Raw genomic sequence first — 25,593 nt, 5'->3', positions numbered from 1 at the left:
CAAGTTCAGTTCTCCTCCCCTGGGAATTTTGTTTCTGTTAAATTTATTCCTAATAGGAAACCTCACATTTTTTCATTTTAGCACATCGAACATTTTTTTAATTGAAATTTTAATGTGTTACGTACAGTGGCCAATCATTTGGAAATGAGGTATTGTTTCTGCTTTACCTGAAAAAAATTTACTCTTAAAATTACACAATTAAATCCTTTACTGAAATCTAAGCAATCGTAACTGATTTTTAAGGTTTCATTTTAAGCGGAAATTATAAACATCAGAACAATGCATAAACATTATACCTAACTGATAAGTGCATAAATATCAGAATCAGTAAAATATATAATCGTATATTTGAATATGCTTATACCGATAAGCGTTTTAAATACGTTTAGATCCTCTATTTACCATCCAAACGGTCATAATACACAACCAGAAAAGAAAACGTGGCCCTTGCAAATTTCAGGTTACAATCAAACACATTTTTAAGTTTTAAAAAATATTTAAAAACTTAAAATCATAAAAAATTTTAAAACATAGAAATTATATAAATATTTATCAAATATTTTTTAATAATATGAACTTTTGCTGCCGGATAAAACTAAATCTGTACAATGAAAAAAAATATAACACTCAACCTGCTTTTTCTGTGTACATTTTTATTCCAAATGCGAGTTAGCCCAGAAGGGCTATTAATCTCGAAACGGTACTTTGCGTTGAATAACTTAAATGCGATATATTACTTTCCAAATTGTTGCCACCAAATATTATCACCCTGAATTATATTTAAAGAAACTAAATAATGAAGAATAAGCATGTTTTTCGCATTGTGAAAAGTACCTAATCATCAAATCATCTAATTTTGAAAACATAGTCCCCCATCCGAATATGGGCACCTAGAAGGCCTAATTTGGAATATGGAATTTGTTTTATTATCTATCTCATATTTTGTAAAGCTGTAGCGAATGTTTGATAAAAAAAACCTTAACAATTTCAAAGCTATCAATGGCAACACTGTACGAAAAAAAACATTTTTGTCTCCAGCGAACGAAGCTGTCTATTGAAAATTCTGAAGATAATGCTGTTTTTAAATATTTTTAGCTCAAAGTGGCATTAGCCCAAGTGCTCTCGAAATGTGTATGTGCCTGTAAATGAAAAAACGCCCGTATTGGCATAAAATAAAGTCTGTAAACTTTCAAATTTTATTTTATTTAAATATTATATCTGTTTTTACACTATTTCCCTCAAATTTAATTCTCTTTTCGTAAAATGTAAACAAACTAAATTCCGGTACTGGAGAATATATGTTGATATCTTCATAATGAACAGGAATTATGTAAAATTAGTAAATGCAAAATAATATATAAAGTAGAATTTAATATTTTAAATGTTAATTCTTCTAAATCGTATATTACTTACCTCTTCTTGATATTAGGAACACACGAAACATTTTTATTTCAAAAAATAAAATTAATGCATTCCACGTGACAATTGAAATTTGAATAAAAGTTTTATTCAAAAGCAGAAAAATAAACAGGCGATACAGCTTTCGTTTTCTAATTCCAGTTAATATAATTTTAAGCATATATGTTAAATGCTCATTTATTAATTCGATTTCGTTCGTTTTAATGAACAAATTCAGAAAGTCTTGTCATTTATTTCTAAAATAATACAGTTAGGAATGACAAGAAAAATTTGTGTCATAACTTTTTGTAATTCTTTCTGTAAATTTTAAATAATATCTAAAATTTAATCTAGAGGTTTACGAGTGTCATCCATTTTCTGCTGGGTTGCATAGGAAATTCTAGGTTTCGCATTATTTGCCATATGTTTAGAAACTCGTCGGAATCTTATTCTTTTTCAGGAACACATTCGCTTTTCCTTAACAGTAAAAATAGCCTTTTCTATCTGAGTTGCACATCCTAGAATTAAAGTCGTACCTAAAAGTAGTAACTGTAAACTGCACGATATCGTAAGTCCTTTTGAAAGATAAAATGATGCCATTTCCAAACTCCCTTTCTTTGGATCCTATCCCGACCAGAACAGAGCTGAGATTTCATGTTTCTTGCTCAAAGAAACCTAGTGTTCTTGCATAACCTTCTGAAAACAGTAACAGATAAAGCATAGAAATGAGGACACATGAACTAAAACTATTTTAAGCTCTTTTATTCCAATGACCTCTTAATTTTTCTCAAATAAAAAATTACCTTTGATTTCCTAGGTAAAGTCTAGCTAAATCTGACTCCAATTTCGAACTCTATTTTTATTTTATTATTAACTACCATAATGATGACGTATTTAAATTTTCGCTGTCAATGTTAGCAGTATTTTAGAAGTGAAAAATTCTGATCCGGGCACCACATGACTTCCTTGTACAGCCTTTTTAAACTGTACGTATTTTTTCCTCCATTTCATTTAAACTTATTTCCTCGAATTTCATTACAGATATATTTCTCATTCGATTAATTCGGTTCTCACTTCGCGACATAGCAAAAATACATAAAACCTCAAAATTTCTTTATTAAAAATTGAAAAATATAGAAAATTCTAAAACATAAAATACAGTTAAAACAATTTAAAGAACAATTTTTGCAATTAAAATTAGAGTTCCTACACAAAAACCAGCAATTCGGCCAGCGGGCAAGAAGGCAGATTTTTCGGTGCACAAAAATGAAAGTTTGATTTTGGTCTCACTCGGCAAAAAGATACTGAAGGCGTAGAAACTGACTTTATTTGTTGTGGACGCTATGCTGTGTCAATATATGGGATAATTTAATAACTTAAATGATAATTCCAGATTGGATTAAGCATGATTAAATTCGTAACAATAAAAGAAGACGTTATTTTTGTTGTTGCGAAGCTTAGTTTCCTTAGATTAGCAATAAACCCACTATTCTGCTAAGTCTCAAATGTAAAAAAATATGGCTGCTATGGTAAAAAAATTAGGCTTAGTCGCTCTTAAATATCTTTTAAAATATTCATTATTATACAAATATTGCATGCAGGTTAACTATAAACCTTAACCGAATGATAAGAACAACATAATTCAATAATTTTTTTAAGCACAAAATGCACAATTTACGAACATATAAATATAAAAATACTAAGCTCACGGAGCCGAGCAACAGAGTGGGTATATATATACGAACCCACCACTCTCTCTGGTCCCACCAGCGGCCGAACGGTAACGTCGCTGAACAGTGGTAGTTCGGTCTGAGGTTCGAATCCCGCGAAAACGGGCTGGCTGCATGGGTGTTTTCGTGGTTTTCCCCATGTGTAACGTGTATACGAGCCAGTTCCCTTAAAACGTCCTCCACGAAGACATCCCTCCCTTAAGGCAGATAGCCCTCGAGTGCTTTACCGTAATCTAATAAAACAAACCAAACCTCATATTTACTTTTGGTGGGGCCGATTGCCACTAAAACGCGAGATGCACAACTACATGCTATAGTAGTCATATATACAAAATCTCAACGTTCTGAGGCTACTCGTTTTTGAGTTTTGCGAGATAGATACATACGTACGTACGTACAGACGCTAAGACAAAATCTCTCCTGAATCCATTTTAAATAAGTTTTATAATTTTTTTGGGGAAAAGTGACCTTACTTTTGCCCTTACGTACATATTTCAGGCAAAAACATCGTTAAATTGCATTCGATAGAGGTCAAAATGGATATTTTCTTTGAAATATGATACCCAAAATTTTTCATGATTACGATACTTCCTTTGCTTTGTACAAAGAAGTTAAAAAAGAAAGGATCAGTTAGCAAAATCATTCTTAGAAAAGATATCTTCGCTGGAAAGCGACTTCAGTATTGCTTGGTAACTTCGGAAACTCAGGATATTACTGAAGATGTGTCAGTGTACAAAAAATCCAGAATTTTAGTAGTTTTCTGTCTTCATCTATTTTAAACTTCTCGCATGCAACAAATTTATTTCTTGTCAGTAGGCATATTCTTCGTATTCTCATTGGTTTGGTCTTTTTGTTCTGCGGCATATGGTGGTCAATATATAAGGACGGTGTTGATGTCAGTAAGTCATATAATGTCAATAAGTGCATATGCTCCTGTTCGGATATTCTATAACTATGCCTATTTCGAAAGGCAGACTGAAATACAAAGGATTCAAACGAAATAGTGTCTGCAAGTGCCAAACATCTTTACTTAGTTATATTGTTACGGATTTTGTATTTAATTTGATATTTTTTGTAGAATTATAAATAAAATTGGTTTATTTTCCCGTGCAAGGTAGCGCGTGATGAGTTTTAAGAGAAAACTAAGCCTAAAAAGTAAAAATACAGGAGCACGCGCATTTAACATTTAATAAATAGATATCTCGAAATATTTCTCTTTTGCTTTCCAGAAAAATCCGAGAAAATACCAGATTGCTCTTGTGCATGATTAAAAAGCTTATAAAAGCCGGAGCAAAACATTTTAGTTCTGTTGTTTATTAGTTGTTTACTAAGCTGTTGATTTCAGCGAATTCGCGGTGAGATCGGATTAGCTTTCTCTGCACTTTGGACTGAGTTCTATTTAACGTTTTAGTAATTTAAAATATACCTACTGTGTGATATTGTGATATTGTACGAATATCTGTGAAAGAAAATTTCCGCATGTTGATTTATTACTTGTGATAAGAATAAATTTTATTAACGTTTTATCAGACTTGTACATTCAATCTATTACAAACCTGTACGCACGCAACAATATTAGCGAATGTATAAAAACTACAAATGTTAACGCAACCTGCCATATTTGTGAATGCAGAGATATTTAAAAATATGTGTGTCATTTCAGAAAATGTCAGATTTTGTGTCCGAATAACTAAGTTAGAACAATGCTGTATATAAATCTAAAATATATCCTAAGTTGCACTTTCGAGACATGAAAAACGTAAGTTAAATTTTGTCAATTGGCCCAATATACGGAAGATACAGAACTGTTCCTTTTTTTAACCCAAAGAAGCGTTATCCCAGAAGGACTATTAGTCGCAAAACGCAATTTTGCGTTTAATCACTATAAAAGTCTGAATCACATTTCAAACTGTTTCCACCAAATATTATTAAAGAAATTAAGTAAAAAAGAATTTGCATGAATGTATGCACGTTTTTCGCATTGTGATAAACAACGGTACTTAGAGTGATCACATTTTGAATAATGTAGTCCTCCACACGAATATGGACACCTGGAAGCCCGAATTTCGAATTTGTTTTATTTTGTATTTCACATTTTGTAAACATTAACGAATTTTTTATTAACTCAACGATTTCAGAGCGAGCAACGGCAACACTGAACGGAAAAAACGTTTTCATCTCGCGCGAGATAAAAAATTCTAGAGGTAGGATGTTTTTAAATATTTTTAGCCCAAAGGAACATTGGCCCAAATGCTCTAGAAATGTGTATTTGTATGTAAATGAAAAACAAAAAGCCCCTTTGGTCGTAACATAAAGTCTGACAGCTCTCAGAATTTGGGGGCGGGGGGCAAAGTAAACATGCAGTTTACCTTTCACGTATTTAACTCACGCACCTAGTACTTTTCAAGAAAATTTACTTGCTTCTTAAACCTAATCGACCTGATCTTAGCCTTGCTGTATTTGATATTTATTCCTTTATCCGACTCATTATCTGTATCAAACTCTATTCATTTAGTTTCAGTTTGTTGATGAAATCTTGAAAAAAAAATTATTTCCTAGGTTATTATATTTATCTTGGAAGACGTGCATAGCTTCTTTGTCTTCTATCAGTAATGATATTATTGATAATCATTGATGACGAACCTCGGAAAACTGAGAACTTACGTCTAATTCATTGAATTTAACCTATTTTTCTTTCATGTCAATATTCAACTTGAGGGAAAAGCAAACGGATTATGTTATCTGCTTTGAATTTCATCCCTATTTATTACGGGCTAATTCTTAACATACTGAATTATGTAATTAGAAATAAGAAAGAATATTTCGAACTTTTTTGCTCTTTCTTTAATTTTAACTTTTTAAAGATTAATATTAATATTTTACGTTGTTGTTATAATATTGCAATGTTCAAAGATCTAAGAACTAGTTGCATCAAAAGATATTAATATTTGCAGTATTAAATTATTACACGAAATTTCCTTTTATTCGCAAAATTTTAGTTAAAAAGATTTTCTCACTAGTGGTCAAACAGTAAGATCGCTGAACTCTGACAGTTTGGCTGGGATTCTAATCCCGGAGAATGGGCTGGCTGCATGCGAGTTTTCGTAACTTTCTCCATGAAAATGAGCTATCTCTTACAAAGTTCCCCCAAAAAGCAGCAGATAGCTTGATAATTCTTTTCTTTCGCAGAAGCGCTCCGATTTCAGCCAACGATACATCCGTTTCTGCTCAGAGAAATTGGCCCAGCTGCAGCCGAGTGATCAAGTCACTAAGCAACGACTAGTAGTGAGACCAGGTCTTAAATTCCGGTGAACGAGCCAGGCTGTATGAAAGCCTTCATGATTCTCACCGTTTGCAGTGTGGATACAAGCTAGCTCTCCTTAGAAAGTACTCCAGGAAGGCAACAGTAGCATCTAAGCAGACAGATATCCAGTGCTTTGCTATAATACAATGCAATCCGCCGAAACTGCGGTTAGTCAGATATTTTATTAATATCTGTCTTAATTTTTAAGCTGAGTTACATTTTCTGTTTTCTACTCATATTGCACAAAACAGTTATCATGATAATAATCTTATCTTTGAAAAAGTCCGATTGCTCATTATAACCACACGTGACGAAATTTATTAGTCCAACGGGCGTTAGTCTAGAAGGGCTATTAATTTCGTTTACCATTTCGTGGCGCTTCATTATTCAAATTGTTGCCGCCAAATATTATTGCCGCGTGTTATATTTAAAGAAATTAAATAATGAAAAATCTGCGAAAATGTACGTATGTTTCTCGCATTGCGGTAAAACAACGGTACTTAGAGCCAGCAGATTTTGAATGACGTACGTCTCCAACCGAGTATGGGCATATGGAAGCCCAAACTCGGAATTTGGAATTTTTTTACTATCTATTTCATATTTTGTAAATCACTTATGAACGTTTTCTTAAGAAACTCAACGATTTCGAAGAGAATAATGGCAACATTGTACGAATTTTTTTTTTTTTTTTTTTTTTTTTTTTTTTAAATCTTAGCGCACGAGACAGCGTGTCGGAAATTCTAGAGATTTCCTCTTTTAAAATTATTTTGTGATATTGCAGTTGAATTGAATTTTGTATAACTGCGAAAAACATGATATTAATTAAGTAAAGAGTATTAATTAAGTTAACAGAGTATTAATTAAGTAAGTATTAATTAAGTTAACAGAACAGGTTAAATTTTGAAACAGAAGAAGAAATAATAATTTTCCGTAATTATTGCTAGTTTTTGTGTGCATAAAGATTAAAGTGTATATCTGCAACCTCGAATATTCACTACATCATTTATATAATGTTACGAATTTGGTATTTAAAAAGCTAATATTAGTTCAATTATAAATTAATTGGTTTTATTTCTCGCGCAGTGCAGCGCGTGACGTATATTAAAAGAAGAAAGCTAAGCCAGAAAATTAAAAATACAAGAGCGCGTGCATTAAATAAATAAATATCTCTTTTTGATTTCGAGAAAGTACTGGAAAATTCTAGCGCGTGATTTTAAAATGTTATAAAAGGAGGAAAACATCTCAGTTTGTACTAGTTGCTTAGTTTGTTGTTGTTTAGAAAACTACTGTTGTTGATTGTAGCGAATTCGCGGATTAGCGTTCTTTAGCTGTTTTGAATTACGTTCTATTGGATATTTGAGTAGTTAAAAGATAACTACTGTGAGATATTGTAATACTGCATGATAATTTGAGAAAATTTAAGCATTTTTGTTGTGATAATAATAAATTTTTGTTCATTTTTCATCGGACTTGTGCATTCATTTCGTAACGAACCCGTACGCACGCAACAATTTTTGGTGGCAGCGGTGGGATTTGAATGCCAATAACAAGAGCGATGGAAGAACAATTCAGGCAAATGATGACTGCATTTGCTGCTTTCCAAGAAAAGATGGAAGGAGCCGTCAACTCCGTTAAAGAAGAAATTAAAGGCGAGATGAAATTGGGCCAAGAATCCGTTAAGGAAGAAATGAAGGCCATTCAAACTGGTGAATTAACTTTTAAAGACGAAATAAAAGTTGTTAAGGAATCTGTTAAAGAAGAAATAAAAGCTGTTCAAGTCAAGATTGAAGAAAGTCAATGCGAAATGAAAAGAGAAATTGCCTGCATAATAGAAACCAAATTCGATGCTATGGAAGGCAGAATAGATGTGGTTGAGAATAAAGTGGGACAAATTGAGGAAAATGTTTCTTTTGTTAAAGAAGAAATAGAAGAAAGAGTTTGTTCCGTTCAGAAACAAATCGAACAACAAATTGATGACCGGGTTTGTGCGGTTGCCAAAGAACTGGAAACTTTAAAGAAATTCGTAGCGACGGCTGGGAGTAAGAGTGATGATTTTAAATTCTTACCGATGCCTGCTCGTCCATCTCTGAAGCTATCCACATATGATGGGAAGACATCCTGGCAAGTGTATAAGACCCAGTTTTCTATCGTGGCGGATGCGAATGGATGGGATTCCCAAGCTAAGGCCTGTCATCTCGCCGCTTCTCTGAGAGCAGACGCAGCGGATATCCTGCAGACGCTTCCCGAAAACAAAAGGTTAGATTTCGAAGCTCTGTCCGGCGCCTTGGAGCTGCGCTTTGGCGAGAAATGTTTAAAAGACTACAGCAGGCTTCAATTAAAATCCCGTCAACAGAAGCCCACCGAATCACTTCAGGAGCTCGCCACGGATGTTGAAAGGCTGTCACATCACGCCTTTTCGGAGTGCCCGACAGAAACAAGGGAAATCCTGTCCCTGCAATATTTCATCGATGGGATCCGGGATCCCGAAATACAGAAGGCCCTACGAATGGCAGATGTAAAGGATGCAAAAAGCGCTCTGTTGTACGCCGTGAAATTGGAGGCAGCCCAGCAGGCAACTCTTAGAGATCGCTACCCAGTCAGAGCTGTGCGAGTCCACGACCCAGGGGACCAATTGATGGCTCGATTAGATGATTAATCCAGACAAGTCGATGCTTCGATACGGAGTAGCAGTGAGAACAAAGTGGCTGTAAGATGTTGGAGATGTGGTTCTGAAGGTCACCTACGACGGCATTGCAGAACACCCCAGGGCACGGATAATAAAACGGATGAGTTGACAAGACCAGTGAATGCTTTAAGACGGAATAGTGGTAAAACAAAACCGACCCTAAAGTGCTGGAATTGCGGTGTTGAAGGCCACCTACGAAGGAACTGCAGAACTCCCCAGAGCACGGAAAATAAGGCATACGATTTAAACAGACAATTAAATGCCACGGGAAGGAAAAGGACTGACAAGAAACCAAAGTGCTGGAACTGTGGAGCTGAAGGCCACGTACGAAAGAATTGCAGAACACCCCAGGGTACGAAAATTGAGACAATTTCTGAGCAACGACGCAGGAAACAAATTAATGACCATATCAAGGAACGGAGGTTGCCAGATAATGAAAAACCCTGTTTTAAAGCGCTTAAGATCTCTATAGTGAGTGGCAACAATAACGGACTGTCCATCAATGGGAATATCGATGGGGTTCCTTGCAATATGATCATTGACACAGGAGCTATTGTTACCATCATTAGGAAAGATTTAGCTGAACAGTTTAAAGATAAACTTATTTGGACGCCATCCTGTGTTACCCTTCAGACTGCGTCTGGTGACAAGATCGACATAACTGGGAAGTTAAACGTAAACATCACGTTTGGAAGTGCCGCCTACCATCACACGGCATATGTGGCGGATATTACAGATCCATGCATACTCGGATTGGACTTTTTAAGGAAATACAATTTTTCCTTAGATTTCAAAAACAATAAGCTGCTTTCAGCATCTGATGGCATGACTATCCATCCTCAAAAGGGATCCTCGCCTGGAAATGTCGACGCCTTGTCCGAAAGATCGAACTCGGGAAGCTGCCGAAATCATACCAGGGTCGAAAAGAAACTCAAGACTACCAGCTATTCTCCATCCCAGAAGCTCTTCGGTCGAGACCTTCGTCTGCCTTGTGACCGCCTGTTTAGTCGCCCTACGGATGCGCCTTCATCGCCTGAGGAACACATCCAAGATGCCCAGGCCCGGTTTGAGGGGATGCACCGTTCTGCACGAAAGCGAGTCAACTTGGCGACGGAGAAAATGAAGACCAGATGCGACACAAGAGCTACTAGACAGAGATCCAACAAAGGAGACAAGGTGTGATTGTGGAACCCAATTCAACGAAAAGGACTGAGTCCTAAATTACAGTCACCTTCGGATGGTCCATATACAGTGCTGAACACGAATGACGTCGTGGTTCGGATCCGTGAGTCTTCGAACTCTTACGACAGGTTAGCTTATTACTATGGCCATAGTACGTAATGTAAATAATTGTAAATAGTATCAGACCATGGTCCTTTTTTGTTTTTAAATGTGTATTTGATTTGATTTGTATTTAGTATTTGATTTGCATTTAGTATTTGATTTGAATTTGATAGCATTTGATTTGTTTTATGTATTGCATTTATTGTTCATGTTGTTTACTATTGTAATGTAATGCTTATTAATACATTTATGCCACAGTTGTACATTTAGCTTCCTGTCCAGGGATTGTACTGCCCGGGACGTGCAGTCCTTGGGAAGGGGGCAGTGTTACGAATTTGGTATTTAAAAAGCTAATATTAGTTCAATTATAAATTAATTGGTTTTATTTCTCGCGCAGTGCAGCGCGTGACGTATATTAAAAGAAGAAAGCTAAGCCAGAAAATTAAAAATACAAGAGCGCGTGCATTAAATAAATAAATATCTCTTTTTAATTTCGAGAAAGTACTGGAAAATTCTAGCGCGTGATTTTAAAATGTTATAAAAGGAGGAAAACATCTCAGTTTGTAGTAGTTGCTTAGTTTGTTGTTGTTTAGAAAACTACTGTTGTTGATTGTAGCGAATTCGCGGATTAGCGTTCTTTAGCTGTTTTGAATTACGTTCTATTTGATATTTGAGTAGTTAAAAGATAACTACTGTGAGATATTGTAATACTGCATGATAATTTGAGAAAATTTAAGCATTTTTGTTGTGATAATAATAAATTTTTGTTCATTTTTCATCGGACTTGTGCATTCATTTCGTAACGAACCCGTACGCACGCAACAATAATTTCTGATTATTCCCTGCTTCTCTGTCTCTCTGTTTAATAGCAAAATAAAGCTGTAATAACCATTTTAGGATAAGCCGCTGCTTCCAAACGTTTTGAAATTTTTTCTGTATAAAGATACGTGGCTGTGGATTATACAAATGATTTAATGAATTGTCTTCCTGACAACGAACACTTTCTTAGAATGCATGCTTAAAGTTGCTTTTGATATACTATGACTCTTTCTGCTGGGAAAATTTTATGTTTTCTTGGAATAATACGTCTAAAGGGAAATTTTAATCTTTTAATCAGTTTCTATTGGTAATTGAATGACCTGATTTATATAACTTAATATGTCCATAAATAATCCAGTCCATAATATTTTAGAAGTCGAAAGGACGCGTTAATGTCAAATAATTGTTTTGAAATACATTAGACTTCTTCCCTCCATCTTTCTTAGCAACCTCTTTGTACCCACATCGTCTCCTTAAACTACCATTATTTCACACTGACATAGATGGCCGGTTTCTGACAAAATACTTTTCACTCATTCTTTTATTAAAAAGATGATAATGAACAATAAACTGAGCACCTGCTGCAATGGATGGTAGGAGAAACGTTAACAAGGAAAGCATCAAAGTGAATCAAGGACGAACCACGATAGGAGGTTAAGAAGGAACAATATAATGCGAAGCTATTGCATTTGGGATAATTTTATATGTATCAAGTAAGATTAAGGCGTCCTTGAAGCGTTGCAGCAGTAGTTTTGATGTTATATTATCTAGCCAATGGTACTCTGTGATTTAATATTTAAAATATTTGCTGCAAAAGTTTTATCCCTCTCTTACATTTAGAGAATTCAAAAGTTTACATTTTTGTCACCATTGACAGTTTGACAAGGAACGAAAATGTGCTCCCTAATCATTGATTTTAAAATGAAATAACGTTCTAGAAGCCTTACGATATAGCTTTAAAAATACTTATTCAAGCATGCATTCGTGGTGTATGTAGTAATCAACAAACTCGGCGAGTATTCGAGAGGTCCGTGGTTCGAGTACCGGCGAAGGCAATCCTCATTTCCCCGTAGTCAAGTTGTTTTTCCCGCCTTTTTCTACACGTACAGTTATAAAATGTTCTAGAGATATTTAAAGCGAACTGGACGTCATTTCTTTGAATCTCCGCCTTTCCAGAGGCTATAATAGGACTCGCAAAGGAATATCGGGGTCTTTTCTTTAATGCAACGATGCAGTAAACTTCATACAAAAAGTTATTATTAATTCTTTTCTATTTACTCCGGAAATATCATTTTTGTAACTGCTATTTCTCCTGACTAATAATAAATGGATCCTTTATTTTTTAAACTTATCGTCTGATAATTTAAGCTACGACTACATCTATATTTCTTCACCAATCTATTTATTCCGGACAAAAGCTGGTACATCACAAGGAGTCGGCAGGATCGGTGTACCCAAAGGAATTCCAATGGAAGTGAAGGAACTTTTTAAGTGCAAGTTGTTTCTGTTTTTTAGTCCAAAGGGATTTGAATCCCGAAGGACTATTAGTTTCGTTTTGGCATTTTGCGTCGGACTCATAAATTTCGATTCACTTTTCAAACTGTTGCCACAAAATGTTAGAGTCCTGCATTATATTTGAAGAAATTAAATAATGAAAAATTTGCATAAATGTATGTATATTTCTCGTATTGTGATAAAACAACGGTACATAGTCATCGAATTTTGAATAACGTAATCCTCCAACGAATATGAGCATGTGGAAGACCAAATTTGAAATTTGAAATTTGTTTTATGATCGATTTCCTATTTTTTAAAACTTTGACGAATTTTTGATTAACAAACTCAAGGATTTCAAAGCGAGCAATGGCAACGTTGTGCAGAAAAAACATTTTTATCTCCAGCGCGTGAGTCTCTGTATCGGAAATTCTAAAGATATGCTCGTTTTAAAACTATTTTGCGATATTGCTGTTGCACTGGATCTTATGGTTTAAGTGCGAGGAACATGATATTTAATAAAGAAAGGTAACACACAAAATGTTAAAAAACGCCCCTTTGGACGTAATTTAAAATCTGAAACATTTCAGATTTGTTTTTTTTTTTTTTTAGTCCAAAGGGATTTGAATCCCGAAGGACTATTAGTTTCGTTTTGGCATTTTGCGTCGGACTCATAAATGTCGGTTCACTTTTCAAACTGTTGCCACAAAATGTTAGAGTCCTGCATTATATTTGAAGAAATTAAATAATGAAAAATCTGCATAAATGTATGTATATTTCTCGTATTGTGATAAAACAACGGTACATAGAGTCATCGAATTTTGAATAACGTAATCCTCCAACGAATATGAGCATGTGGAAGACCAAATTTGAAATTTGAAATTTGTTTTATGATCGATTTCCTATTTTTTAAAACTTTGACGAATTTTTGATTCACAAACTCAAGGATTTCAAAGCGAGCAATGGCAACGTTGTGTGCAGAAAAAACATTTTTATCTCCAGCGCGTGAGTCTCTGTATCGGAAATTCTAAAGATATGCTCGTTTTAAAACTATTTTGCGATATTGCTGTTGCACTGGATCTTATGGTTTAAGTGCGAGGAACATGATATTTAATAAAGAAAGGTAACACACAAAATGTTAAAAACGCCTCTTTGGACGTAATTTAAAATCTGAAACAATTCAGATTTTGTTTAATTTTTATTTTTATTTTATTTTTATTTTATTTTTTTTTATTTATTTTTTTAGTCCAAAGGGATTTGAATCCCGAAGGACTATTAGTTTCGTTTTGGCATTTTGCGTCGGACTCGTAAATGTCGGTTCACTTTTCAAACTGTTGCCACAAAATGTTAGAGTCCTGCATTATATTTGAAGAAATTAAATAATGAAAAATCTGCATAAATGTATGTATATTTCTCGTATTGTGATAAAACAACGGTACATAGAGTCATCGAATTTTGAATAACGTAATCCTCCAACGAATATGAGCATGTGGAAGACCAAATTTGAAATTTGAAATTTGTTTTATGATCGATTTCCTATTTTTTAAAACTTTGACGAATTTTTGATTAACAAACTCAAGGATTTCAAAGCGAGCAATGGCAACGTTGTGCAGAAAAAACATTTTTATCTCCAGCGCGTGAGTCTCTGTATCGGAAATTCTAAAGATATGCTCGTTTTAAAACTATTTTGCGATATTGCTGTTGCACTGGATCTTATGGTTTAAGTGCGAGGAACATGATATTTAATAAAGAAAGGTAACACACAAAATGTTAAAAAACGCCCCTTTGGACGTAATTTAAAATCTGAAACATTTCAGATTTTTTTTTTCACTTGAAGAATTGTGAATTGTGATACAGCTTTGCCTTCGCATTTTGAGCGCGTCTCATAGTTAGTTAGAACCACGTGATTTGGATATCGTCTGCTGGAAAGAAGCTGAAGAATTTCAATCATTTATGCTGTGTTTTTTTAACATCATACAAACGAATACAAAAAAAATACAAAGCATACAAAAAAATTCCACAAAGGGTATACGCAGAGTAACGCTTCTAAAACAGCAAAATTCAATCATGATCACATGTGAGTTTCAGGGTCGCCTAGTCGTCAACCCTTAGAACTTCGGACCACTACATATATAATTTTATATTTGGAGGCACACTAATATGAATTAAATAAGAAGTAAATACATTTATACAATAATGATCAACAAACTACACATATTTCGCTCACATTAAAAAATTACACGAAAAATACAAAAAATCTTACCTTCTTGTATAGAAAGCTTCACATTTCCATATCGCTGAAAAGGAACTTCACGAAAAGCAAGAACAAATCGGTAAACGCAAAGCAATATCAATAAACTGTTTGTGTTATGCCGCCAGTTTTTAATTATTGCAAACATAATAATCATCGCTTACTCAGCAATGGCGCCATCGATCAACAGTTAGACAAAACAAAAACCGAAACCTCCAGTGATGTAATTATAAACAAGAATGCAGACGAACCATCTGTTTTCTTGTTTATAATTCCATCAAGTTCCATCCATAAAAATACACCAATTGCCTATTGACACGGAGAAAAACTGTGTTATTAACAACTAGAATAGCATATGTTTGTAATTCAAAAGGAAGGAGAATTCCAGTTCGCGCTAATATTGATAACAGCAATATTCCACGGATGCCAACTCTCATTTTCAAATGTCGCTAGATACACCTGCAAAAGTAGCTAAAAAGTCGCTAAATTCAGAACTAATTTCGCTAAACGTCCCAATTTTTCTGCGGACCAGCAAAACGTTATCACGGACCACCACTGGTTGGCGACCGCTGGTCTAGTAGACAGTCAATGTGTTCGGGTGGTGTTCGAAATGAAAGGCGTTTTATTTTATGAAACATCATTTTAATCTCAGTATGGTGCCAAGTAACTATGGAAGTACCCTTAACAATTCATTTATAGATTTAACATTTACGAGGAATGTAATTGCAGACAAACTATGTATCGTATACCTCATATCATCCACCAGTTTTTCATAGGGTCATTTTAACGGACTTCGTTCGAAGGGTTTTTTTCAAAATGTTTGTTATATTTCCGAATTTATGAGATATTTTTATTGGATTGCACTCACATTTAAGTATAATGACTAGAAAAGTGATAAAAAAAATCATTATTTTGTGAAATACATGCAAAAATCTGAAACTTTTACATTCAAATTAACAAAAACATTAAACAACACTGAAAAGAAAATTAAGATGATAAAATGTATTGTTTACTTTATTTTATGTGTATAACCATACGTATGCAGTGAAGTAGAGTAATTGGAAAATGTTCATTCATACTATAATATTGATTCATTCATTCGTAGTAATGTATGGTTAAATATGTTAGTCAACATAATTTTTTTTAATGCAAAGACTAATGAAGGAAAAATTACATAATTTAAATTCTGTAAGGCTAAACTTTTAACTCTTAATCTCCATCATACGTAATAATATCTCAACTCTGTGTGCAAAATTTCAGGTGATTTTATGAGGAACGTTTAGAGCTATCATGGTTTCATGAACATAAGAACATAAATCATAAAAAAATTATCAAAATTAGCATTCAAAGTTCTCAGATTATTAGTACATGACATACATACACAACTATTTACTTTGCCAAAGGAAACTGAGAAAGATCTCAATAAAAATACTTTGCCAGATTCTCCAGGTTAATTGAAATGCTTACAATTATTTGGTTAATAAATAACATAAAAAGGGGGAAAATTGCATTTTTGATTTGCAATTTTAACTTTCACTTCCGCTGTGGGAAACAATAACTTCCGCTTTATCATCTCCCAGAAAAACTGGTATATCTTCACTTCTAATAAACATACCAAGAGAAGAAAAGTTGCTTTTGATAGCTAAGAGTCTGGCCTTTAAAAATGTGAAATAAAATATGTTTGAGATTTTTAGCCAAAATCGGGCTGTTGAACGCGGTCGGTTACCTTGAATGAATAAATGTAATAAATAAAAAATAAAGCATATGTGTGTGTGAAATCTTTTATTTATTTTACTTGTTTTATAGCATCCTTACACTTCTATTACTAATTTTAACCATCAAACACGAGCGGCTCTTTAAACTAAAAGAGAGAGCCTACCATAATATTTTTTCCAGCCCAAAGGAGCGTTAGCTCGAAAAGGTTGTTGGTCTCGAAACGGAATTTTGCATTGAATCAATGTGAAAGGTGGAATCCTTTTTCGAATTGTTGCCATGAAATATTATGGTCCTGTATTATTTTAAAAGAAATTAAATAAAGGAAAATGCGCATGAATGTAAGCATTTTTGTCGCATTGTAAAAAAACGAGGACACCTAAAGCCATCAGCTTTTGAGTAACGTAATCCTCCATCCGAACACGGGCGTTTTGTTATATTTCGTAAACCTTTAATGAATTTTTGATTAACAAACTCAACGATTTCAAAGAGAGCAATGGCAACATTGTACAGAAAATGGTATTTTTATCTCCAGCATGCGAGACTGTCGATCGGAAATTCTTAAGATATGTTATTTTGATATATTTTGTGATATTGCTGTTGAATTGAATTTTATGTGGTTTAAGTGTGAATAACATGATATTTAATAAATAGAGGTGACACATAAAATGTTAAAAAACGCCCCTTTGACCGTATTATAAAATCTGAAAGCTTTCAGATTTTCTTCATTTTTTTTAATACTCCATTGTGTTAAGGCAAAATGTGGCATTTATTTTAAGAACTGAAATTCCCTTCCCAAAACAAATAAACTGAAAAGCAAAATTGTTGTTGATGCTTCTAATTTGCAATCAATTTGCAACATAAAAAATTACTAGTCATTTTTAAGATAGGATTGAAAGTACACGAATGGGGATGACAAAGTATTTGCGTTTGGCTGTTATCAGTTGTTAGTTTCTATTCAGTTGAATTTGTGCTTATTATCTCTGGATTGATGAAAAAGATAAACGAAGATCAACAAAATTAATGGAGGTTACCGACTAAAGACTAAATTTACACACAATCAAGATTTACCAGAAAAGAATGATTCAGTGTTTAAGTTTTAGATTAAGGACACAATGGGAAAACACAATGTCTAAATTCTAACTTTGCCTCTCCGACGACTTTTTGCCCTTAAATAACATAAAGTAATATTTGCCAGTATATAATAATATTTGTCAGTATGAATATTTTGCGCTTGGTTTTGTTCTTAAGTTTCGGTGTTGGATTCTTCGGATTGTGCTGGATATTTTACAAGGCAAGTATAACACAAAGTGTAGAAGAATGTAGATGTTCCTGCTCTGATATTATGATAATAGTACCTATTTCGAAAAGTGCCAAAGAAAGCAGTAAGAATAGAGATGACTTGTACAACTGCCAGAAATATTTCCTTCCGAGTATTGCCACTTACTTCCATGCAGAAAATGCCAGTGCACCCTGCCAAATCTGCAAGTGCACGGAACTTAAAAGATGGTATGTTACAAATAACAGCCTTGAATTCGACAATAACTATTCCGACATCATATGGAGCATACTTTTCTCAATGATGTTTTTCCTAGGTGCTGTAGCAGTGTTTAAAATAATTCTTTCAAATATAAACAACAGTGCCGAAATGCTAATGCAACTGTAAGAGAGCGAGTAAATATCCAAATATGTGATACTTCATAGTATTCAAGTTTATAAAGTATATGGAAGTTCTCTTGAAGTATATGGAAATTCATGAGAAAATTCGTTACAATTTTTCAGTATTTTTAACAATGATAGGATGTTTAATTTCTTGGTCTTTGAATTTCTTGTTTAGTTTTGGTCTAGATGTTACACAGATACTGAACTCAATGAACGATTAATAACACACATATATAATATTCATATAATTTCTTGTTTACACAATGAAATTGTGATCAATTAAATTTTGATGTTCTGAATATGGTGAAATATTCAAGATTGCTTATTTGTCAGTATTAGCATATACTTTTGTTAATAATGCAGCGATAAATGTTATCGAAGGTAAATATTATTTCATTGAAACTCCTATTATATAAAACTCAAGGATTTTAACTTCACGTTTCTAGAATCCAATATATTTAGCATATGAAAGTTTTTATGAATATTTTCTGTCTTCTGTACTGGAATGTAATTGTAATGCCTAATTTTCAATTCAACGTCGCAAAATTCTAAACATAGATTTTTATAATTTCATTAATTAAATCATACTCAATAAATTTTACATGTTGTTTCATGTTCTTTTTGGTTTAAAATCAATCACTTTGATGTTAATATATATTTGAAGTTATAACTTATATTTTTCAATTCAATTAAAATGAGAAGTGATAATTATCAAAAGAGCTTTGTTCGTTATTCAAGAATGAAAAAATAAAATGATAATTTATTAACATGAGTCGAGCATGCATTTTTAAGCGTAAATACGTATACATAATCGATACGCAGTGAATGAATGTATGAATGCTATGACTGCTCTCATATCAAATTGTTACTGAAATGCTATGAAATACTGTTACCTTTTCTGCTTCAAAATTTCTAGAAAATGTGACTTATTTTGAGAAACATACCAGAAATGTATTATTCTGCTAGAGCAAATACATTAGGAAAGTACAGAATTTTTTCACAAAGATTAAACATTTTTAATTTGCAATAAATGGGCAACTTCAACAATTAATAAATATCGAAAAATAATTCCTTAAACAAATTCAATTTAAGTGCAAGATTGTCGAAACATCAAATCTAGGAAACAGTGATATTTTACATAAAATTCAAACAAACAGGGAAATCTATCGAAATGGCTACTTTTTGTTTTATTTCCGTGTAATTCGTGATTTAAAAATGTAATTATTATATTCCCGTGATTTAAAAATGTAATTATCACAAAACTCTACTGCCGAGATTTTATTTGAGATATTCCTTCGGTTGCCATGTCATTCTTTGCAAAGGAATTTCTAAGTTAGACTTCTGTCACGTGCCTAAACTGAAATCATTTGGTTTAGTCGATTTACAATAACTCTCAAATGTTAAAAATGTAAGGTTTAAAAATGTCTTTTAAATATTTTAATAAAATATCTGTGCTTAAAATTTTAAGAAAATGTTAATCTAAGTATTTATATGTATTTTCTGTGATAGTACCCATTTAAAATAACTGAAATTTATGGGATTCAAAGTATAAAGTATTTATAATTCAATGAATATTTCTTCTTTTAATTTTATTTTGTGTGAAATACATAAGTTTTCATAATCATCCCCCTTGAAAGCGACTTTTTGCGTATGTTAATAACAGTACCTTAATATTTTAAAAATGCAAATGTTGTGTAGCATAAAATTTAGAATAATTAATACATTAAATTTGTTTAGCTGTAATTAGATTAATCTAATTTAATTAGCAACATTAAATGATTGAAGTTTATTTAATTGTGCATCAGTATTAAGTAAATAAGTTACCAGAAGAAAGTTTGTATGGATTTTTAATAAATCAAGGATATTAGGGATTGGATAATCTTTACTATATGAACTACATATTAAGTAAATGTTGGTGTACTTTAAAACCATAGATGAGTATGCGATTTTTGCACAGCCTTTTTACGTTCTATGTAAGCTTTTAAGTTTTGGTCTAAAATCTGCACATAAATCAAGTCGATTTCTTTAGCCCAAAGGAGCGTTATTCCAGGTGGGCTACTAGTCTCGAAACGGCATTTTGCTTCAAATCACCATAAAAAGCTGTTTCACATTTCAAATTGTTGCCACTAAATACTATCGCTCCTGTATTATATTTAAAGGAATTAAATTATGAAGCATCTATATGAAGGTTTTTCGCATTTTGAAAAAACAAGAATACCTAGAGTCATCAAATTTTGAATAACGTAGTCCTCCACCCAAATATGGGCACCTGGAAGCCCGAGTCTTGAATTTTGAACTTTTTTATTTTCTGTTTCATATTTTTTAAAGTATGACGAAGTTTTTACTAGGAAACACAACGATTTCAACGCGAGCATTGACAACACATTGACAAATTTATGTTGGGAATAAAATATTTTTATCTCCAACGCGCCAGACTGTTCGTCGGAAATTCTAAAGATATGCTGCTTTTAAATATTTTTATCGCAAAGTATCGTTAGCCCGAATGTTCTCGAAATGTGTATGTATGTGTAAATGTGAAAAAAAAAAAAATGTCCCTTTCTAAGTAACATAAAATCTGAGATATTTCGGGTTTCCCACCCCTTGACGGGTTTCCCCCCTTTGAGTAAGTGACGAAATTTTTCTCCCACGGCTAAGTAGGAGCAAAGTGTATTGTAATTTTTAAAGCAAAATTGTACAGTTTACTGCATTTCTTTTCCCTGTTAATGATCCTTGCGGTATAAAATGTGCAGCAAAACAATGCTAGAAAGACCACAATCATAGTGTTCCAAGTTCCTCTTTTATTGCTTAGTTGGAAGTCCACAGAAAGGGTAATCGGAAATAAATTTTTTGTTGCTTGAGCAAGAAATCTATAGGAAGAGTCCTCGGTACTAAATTTCTCAAATTGTCGGTCTTGGAAGAAAATTATTACAGAAGTTGCTATAATGTTATAAATGTATATCAAACAGGTTAACATAATTTGATTAGATGAAGACATATAAAACTGACTGCATATATATATATATTTGATTCGGAAAAAAAATTAAAATATATGAAAAAAAATCTCAAATATTTCAGAACTTATATTAAGCCCAAAGGGGCGTTTTTCATTTACAAATACATACATACACGTTTTGAGAGCATTTCGGCTAACGCCCCTTTGGATTAAAAATATTTAAAAACATCATATCTGTTGAATTTCCGATATATTGTCCTCGCGTACTGTAGATAAAAATATTTAATTCTACACAATAGTCGCCACTGCTCGCTTTGAAATCATTGAGCTTCTTAAGTAAAAATTAGTAAAGTTTAACAAAATCTGAAATAGATAATACAAAGTCGAAATCCAACATTCGGGTTTCCAGGTGCCCATATTTTTTTTCGGGGGGGGGGGGAGAAGGAAGGGAGAACTAGGTTATTCAAAAATTGATGGCTCTAGATATCTTTGTTTTTAAAGCGAGCAACGGCAACGTTGTACAGAAAACACATTTTTATCCCCAATGCGGAGACTGTGCATTGGAAAATCTAAAGATATGCTCAATTTAAAATTATTTTGCGATATTACTCATGAAATGAATTTTATGGTTTAAGTGCGAAGGACGTGATATTTGATAAATAAAGGTAACACACAAAATGCTAAAAAAAAACAAACAAAACAAAAAAAAAAAACGCCTCTTTGGGACGTACTTTAAAATTTAAAACCTTTCAGATTTACTTTTTATTATTTTTAAATGAATTTTTGTAACATTTTTATGGTTTGTTACTTCATAGCAAAGGAAACACTGCCATTTGCATTTACTGCGTAATACTTTTCTCACTCACAATTGTTCTTTATAATCGAGTCACAGTGTTAGATACAGTATCCAGTTTCACGATTTGTTCTTCCTTTTTCTTGGTGCTATTGTCATCATCTTCATATAAATCGTAAAGTCTTCCTCTGAGACGATAGACAATATACGTACATATTGCACCACAAACGGTGCTCAAAGCCGCTACACTGTGTAACGAATAATTCAAATTCTTTAAGTCATAAAACCAACAGTTTCCAGTCTGCCCGCAACTCTCCTCCCAAATCAAGCACGTGGAATCTACTATTGCACCGAACACAACCGGGTATGGTATGAAACCTAGAACAAATAAATCAGTGTTTCAGTAATGAGAAAATCAGCAAGAAAAGAAATTGGTTTTTAAGCTAATAAATCTAAAATATCTAAAATGAATTGAAACAAAATCTTAATAAAATATTTTTTTACATGTTAAAAATTAGAAATTTAATGCATTTTTACTTCCTTGTATGAAGTAAAGGAAGTATTTTAATCTCGAAAAATTTCAGGTATTATATTTGAACTGAAATATCTATTTTGATGGTTTCCAAATCCATTTGGGCGAATATTTTGCGTGACGTTATGTATGCAGAGGTAGAATAAAGGCCTCTTTTTTTCCGAAACAGATTGTAAATTGGATTAAAGTCGATTCAAAAGAGATTATATTTCATGACGGGCGTATACGTACGTACGTATGTATGTATCTGGCATAACTGAATGATTAGAGTACAAAGTTGAAATTTCGTATATGGTACTGCTGTATGAATACCAAGCATCTATTTACGTACTTTCCTTTTTTACTGCATTCAGCAGTACCAAGCATATATATATATGTTTGTGCGTGTGTGTGTGTGTGTGTTTGTGTATAATAAAAAAAAAGATGAAAAGGACGCAGCAAAGCAGAAAATACTGATGACGAAGTACGGAAATGGCGTATTGAAGAGGAAGAATTTTGACTGCGTATAATGCAAATCCCTAATTAATTTATGGATTTGAATAACTTGGCATTCTAGGCAGACTAAATTCCATTTTTATTTAAATTCACATTTGTAATCGCATTTCACTTGGCACCACTCTAACCGTGCCTCTTTTCAGAATTAAATACTTTTGCGACAGGAAGAAATCACAAAGAAATGGCATCCAAGAAGCAACAGGGATACAAGAGAAGGACACATTAATCTAATATGGATAATCGCTAAAACGAAGCTTTGGGTTTAGATTAGGAAAATTTCAGTTCTCAGAGCTTAGGTTCCGAATCAGCTACTTCATTCCAACGTCATTAAGTATTACGCAAGCTCTGGTACAGCTTTGTCAAGAAATGACGCAGTCCAGAGATATTATTAATATTTCTTTTAGAAATTATAACACATTTTTTATCATACGTATACATATATACGTATTTGTAAAGAATTTAAATTTGTTTAAATTTATATATATATATATATATATATATATATCTGTATACTCTCTTTATTCGGCTTAAAAGTCTTTAGTCGGCCTTTATTTTGGCAATCGTTGGTCGTAGTCATATACTTCCAGTTAAAGAAGTGTTTTAAAGGACGAAATTATTCATGCTTTGTCAATGTCGAATTAAAAAATATATATAATATTTTTTTACAGATAAAGAAATCTATTTAATGGTGTCTCCTGGTTTCTATACTTATGTTTGGGAAAATTTTACACTCGTTATAAAAAAATAAAATTATAAGACGTATGATTCCAGCACGACAAGAATTGACCAGAATATTTATTTTCAAAATTCGCAATTTTTGATGTCATTTTCAACTTGCCTTGCGGGATCGGTTAATTAAGATAGAGTAAATCGAGGAAATAAATTTAAATAAAATGCAGTAAAAAATGTACATAATTTAATGGACCGTACAAGGAAGTCATGGCTTCCACATCAGATTTTATTTTATGTAATTGTTTTAATTCATTCCTCCCACGTACAGTTTCTGTGAGTAGGGGAGTAAAAATATTTCTTATGGTTTGCGCCATGTGTATACAAGCCATCCACGAAAGCACCTCTTATGAGGCAGGTAACCTCGCATGGTCTGACATAATCAATTTATCGTAACAAACGTTTTTTGTAGACAAACTATAGAGTCGGAAATTAGAATATTTAAAAAGGAAATTTCTTGCGATCTTGCGAAAGGGAGTCTTTAATGTTTCTTTCAAATTACAAGTGTACCTAATAAAAATATATCCGAAATTGATAAAAAAAAACCTGAAAATTTAAAAACAATGTACGTGCTTCTTAATAGTGCACCATTAGTTTATATTTAATAATATATTCTTTATCATAATTCTGTAGCTAAAAGCCCTAATTCCTATAAAAAGTATGATGCTGAGAGATAATGGCATCAAAATTCACATGCATTTATATTCAGCAATGCAAAATATGCCGTGCTTGTATTCCATACAGGTTATCACAAGAATGAGTAATTGCACGCCCTTTATAAAGGACTATCAACAGATGCTCATTCTGTGTGAACATCTACAATCTGCCAGATCTAGCCAAGCTGGCCTGAAAATCAGCGGCATGTATAAATTCTCTGAAAATACAAGAAATTTTACTTATACTGGGTAAATAATCTCATACAACGTGAGGATGAACAGTCTGTGAACATACATAGAGATACTGTCAATGCTAAAATATGACTAAGTACAGGATTTATTTGTTAAATCCTTTACTAAGTATGTTTTAGTTATTCTGTTTTAAAAGTCATTGAGATAAAGTAATTGAATGAAGTTCACTTCATATACTCTTAGAAAGTTCATGTTCTTCATTGACCACATAGACTGACATTAAGATCACTTTTGAGTTATTATATAACGTCACGAGATTTCAATTCTGTAAATATTATAAAGTGTGAGTTCATCTAACGTTCATTAGGATTACGATTTGCATATACCCCGTTGACCACATAGGCTGACATTAAGTTCACTTTTGAGTTATTATATAACGTCACTGAGATTTTAATTCTGTAAATATTATATGAGAAAGTGTGAGTTCATTTAAAGTTCACTAGTATTACGATTCGTCTGTACTCGATTGACCACATAGACTGACATTAAGTTCACTTTTGAGTTATTATATAACGTCACTGAGATTTCAATTCTGTAAATATTATAAAGTGTGAGTTCATCTAAAGTTCACTAGGATTACGATTCGTCTATATCCCACTGACCACATAGACTGATATTAAGTTCCCTTTTGAGTTATTATATAACGTCACTGAGATTTCAATTCTGTAAATTTTATATCAGAAAATGTGAGTTCATCTAAAGTTCACTAGGGTTACGATTCGTCTTTTATTTATTAGTGAATCTTGCTTTAGGTGTATTATAAGTCTCTCAGATAGAGTTAATTAATAAAGTTCACACCATATAGTCTTAATGTTCTCCTTTCACACCTGAGTACAATTAAA

General features: G+C 32.9%; 2 protein-coding genes across 2 annotated transcripts in view; one reads left to right on the top strand and one right to left on the bottom strand.

Annotated features, from left to right (window-relative positions):
• Positions 1 to 6,498, top strand: part of LOC118188624 (solute carrier organic anion transporter family member 74D-like) — a 50,053-nt gene extending 43,555 nt beyond the window's left edge. The window contains exon 9 of the mRNA XM_085823321.1: positions 6,318 to 6,498. Coding sequence (XP_085679447.1) covers positions 6,318 to 6,388 — 71 coding nt within the window. The 3' untranslated portion in view covers positions 6,389 to 6,498. The remainder of the gene's footprint in view (positions 1 to 6,317) is intronic.
• Positions 6,499 to 22,025: 15,527 nt separating this feature from the next.
• LOC118189266 (solute carrier organic anion transporter family member 74D-like) overlaps positions 22,026 to 25,593 on the bottom strand; it is a 78,301-nt gene continuing 74,733 nt past the window's right edge. Inside the window, exon 9 of the mRNA XM_085823320.1 lies at positions 22,026 to 22,465. Within this exon, the coding sequence (XP_085679446.1) occupies positions 22,170 to 22,465 (296 nt within the window). The 3' untranslated portion in view covers positions 22,026 to 22,169. The remainder of the gene's footprint in view (positions 22,466 to 25,593) is intronic.

This window comes from Stegodyphus dumicola, chromosome 9, assembly GCF_044657685.1.
Source record: "Stegodyphus dumicola isolate Sdum_Otavi_A_Nest chromosome 9, ASM4465768v1".
NCBI classification, from domain to species: Eukaryota; Metazoa; Arthropoda; class Arachnida; order Araneae; family Eresidae; genus Stegodyphus; species Stegodyphus dumicola.
Note: the sequence above shows the minus strand (reverse complement) of the source record. Positions and strands in the feature narration are given on the sequence as shown.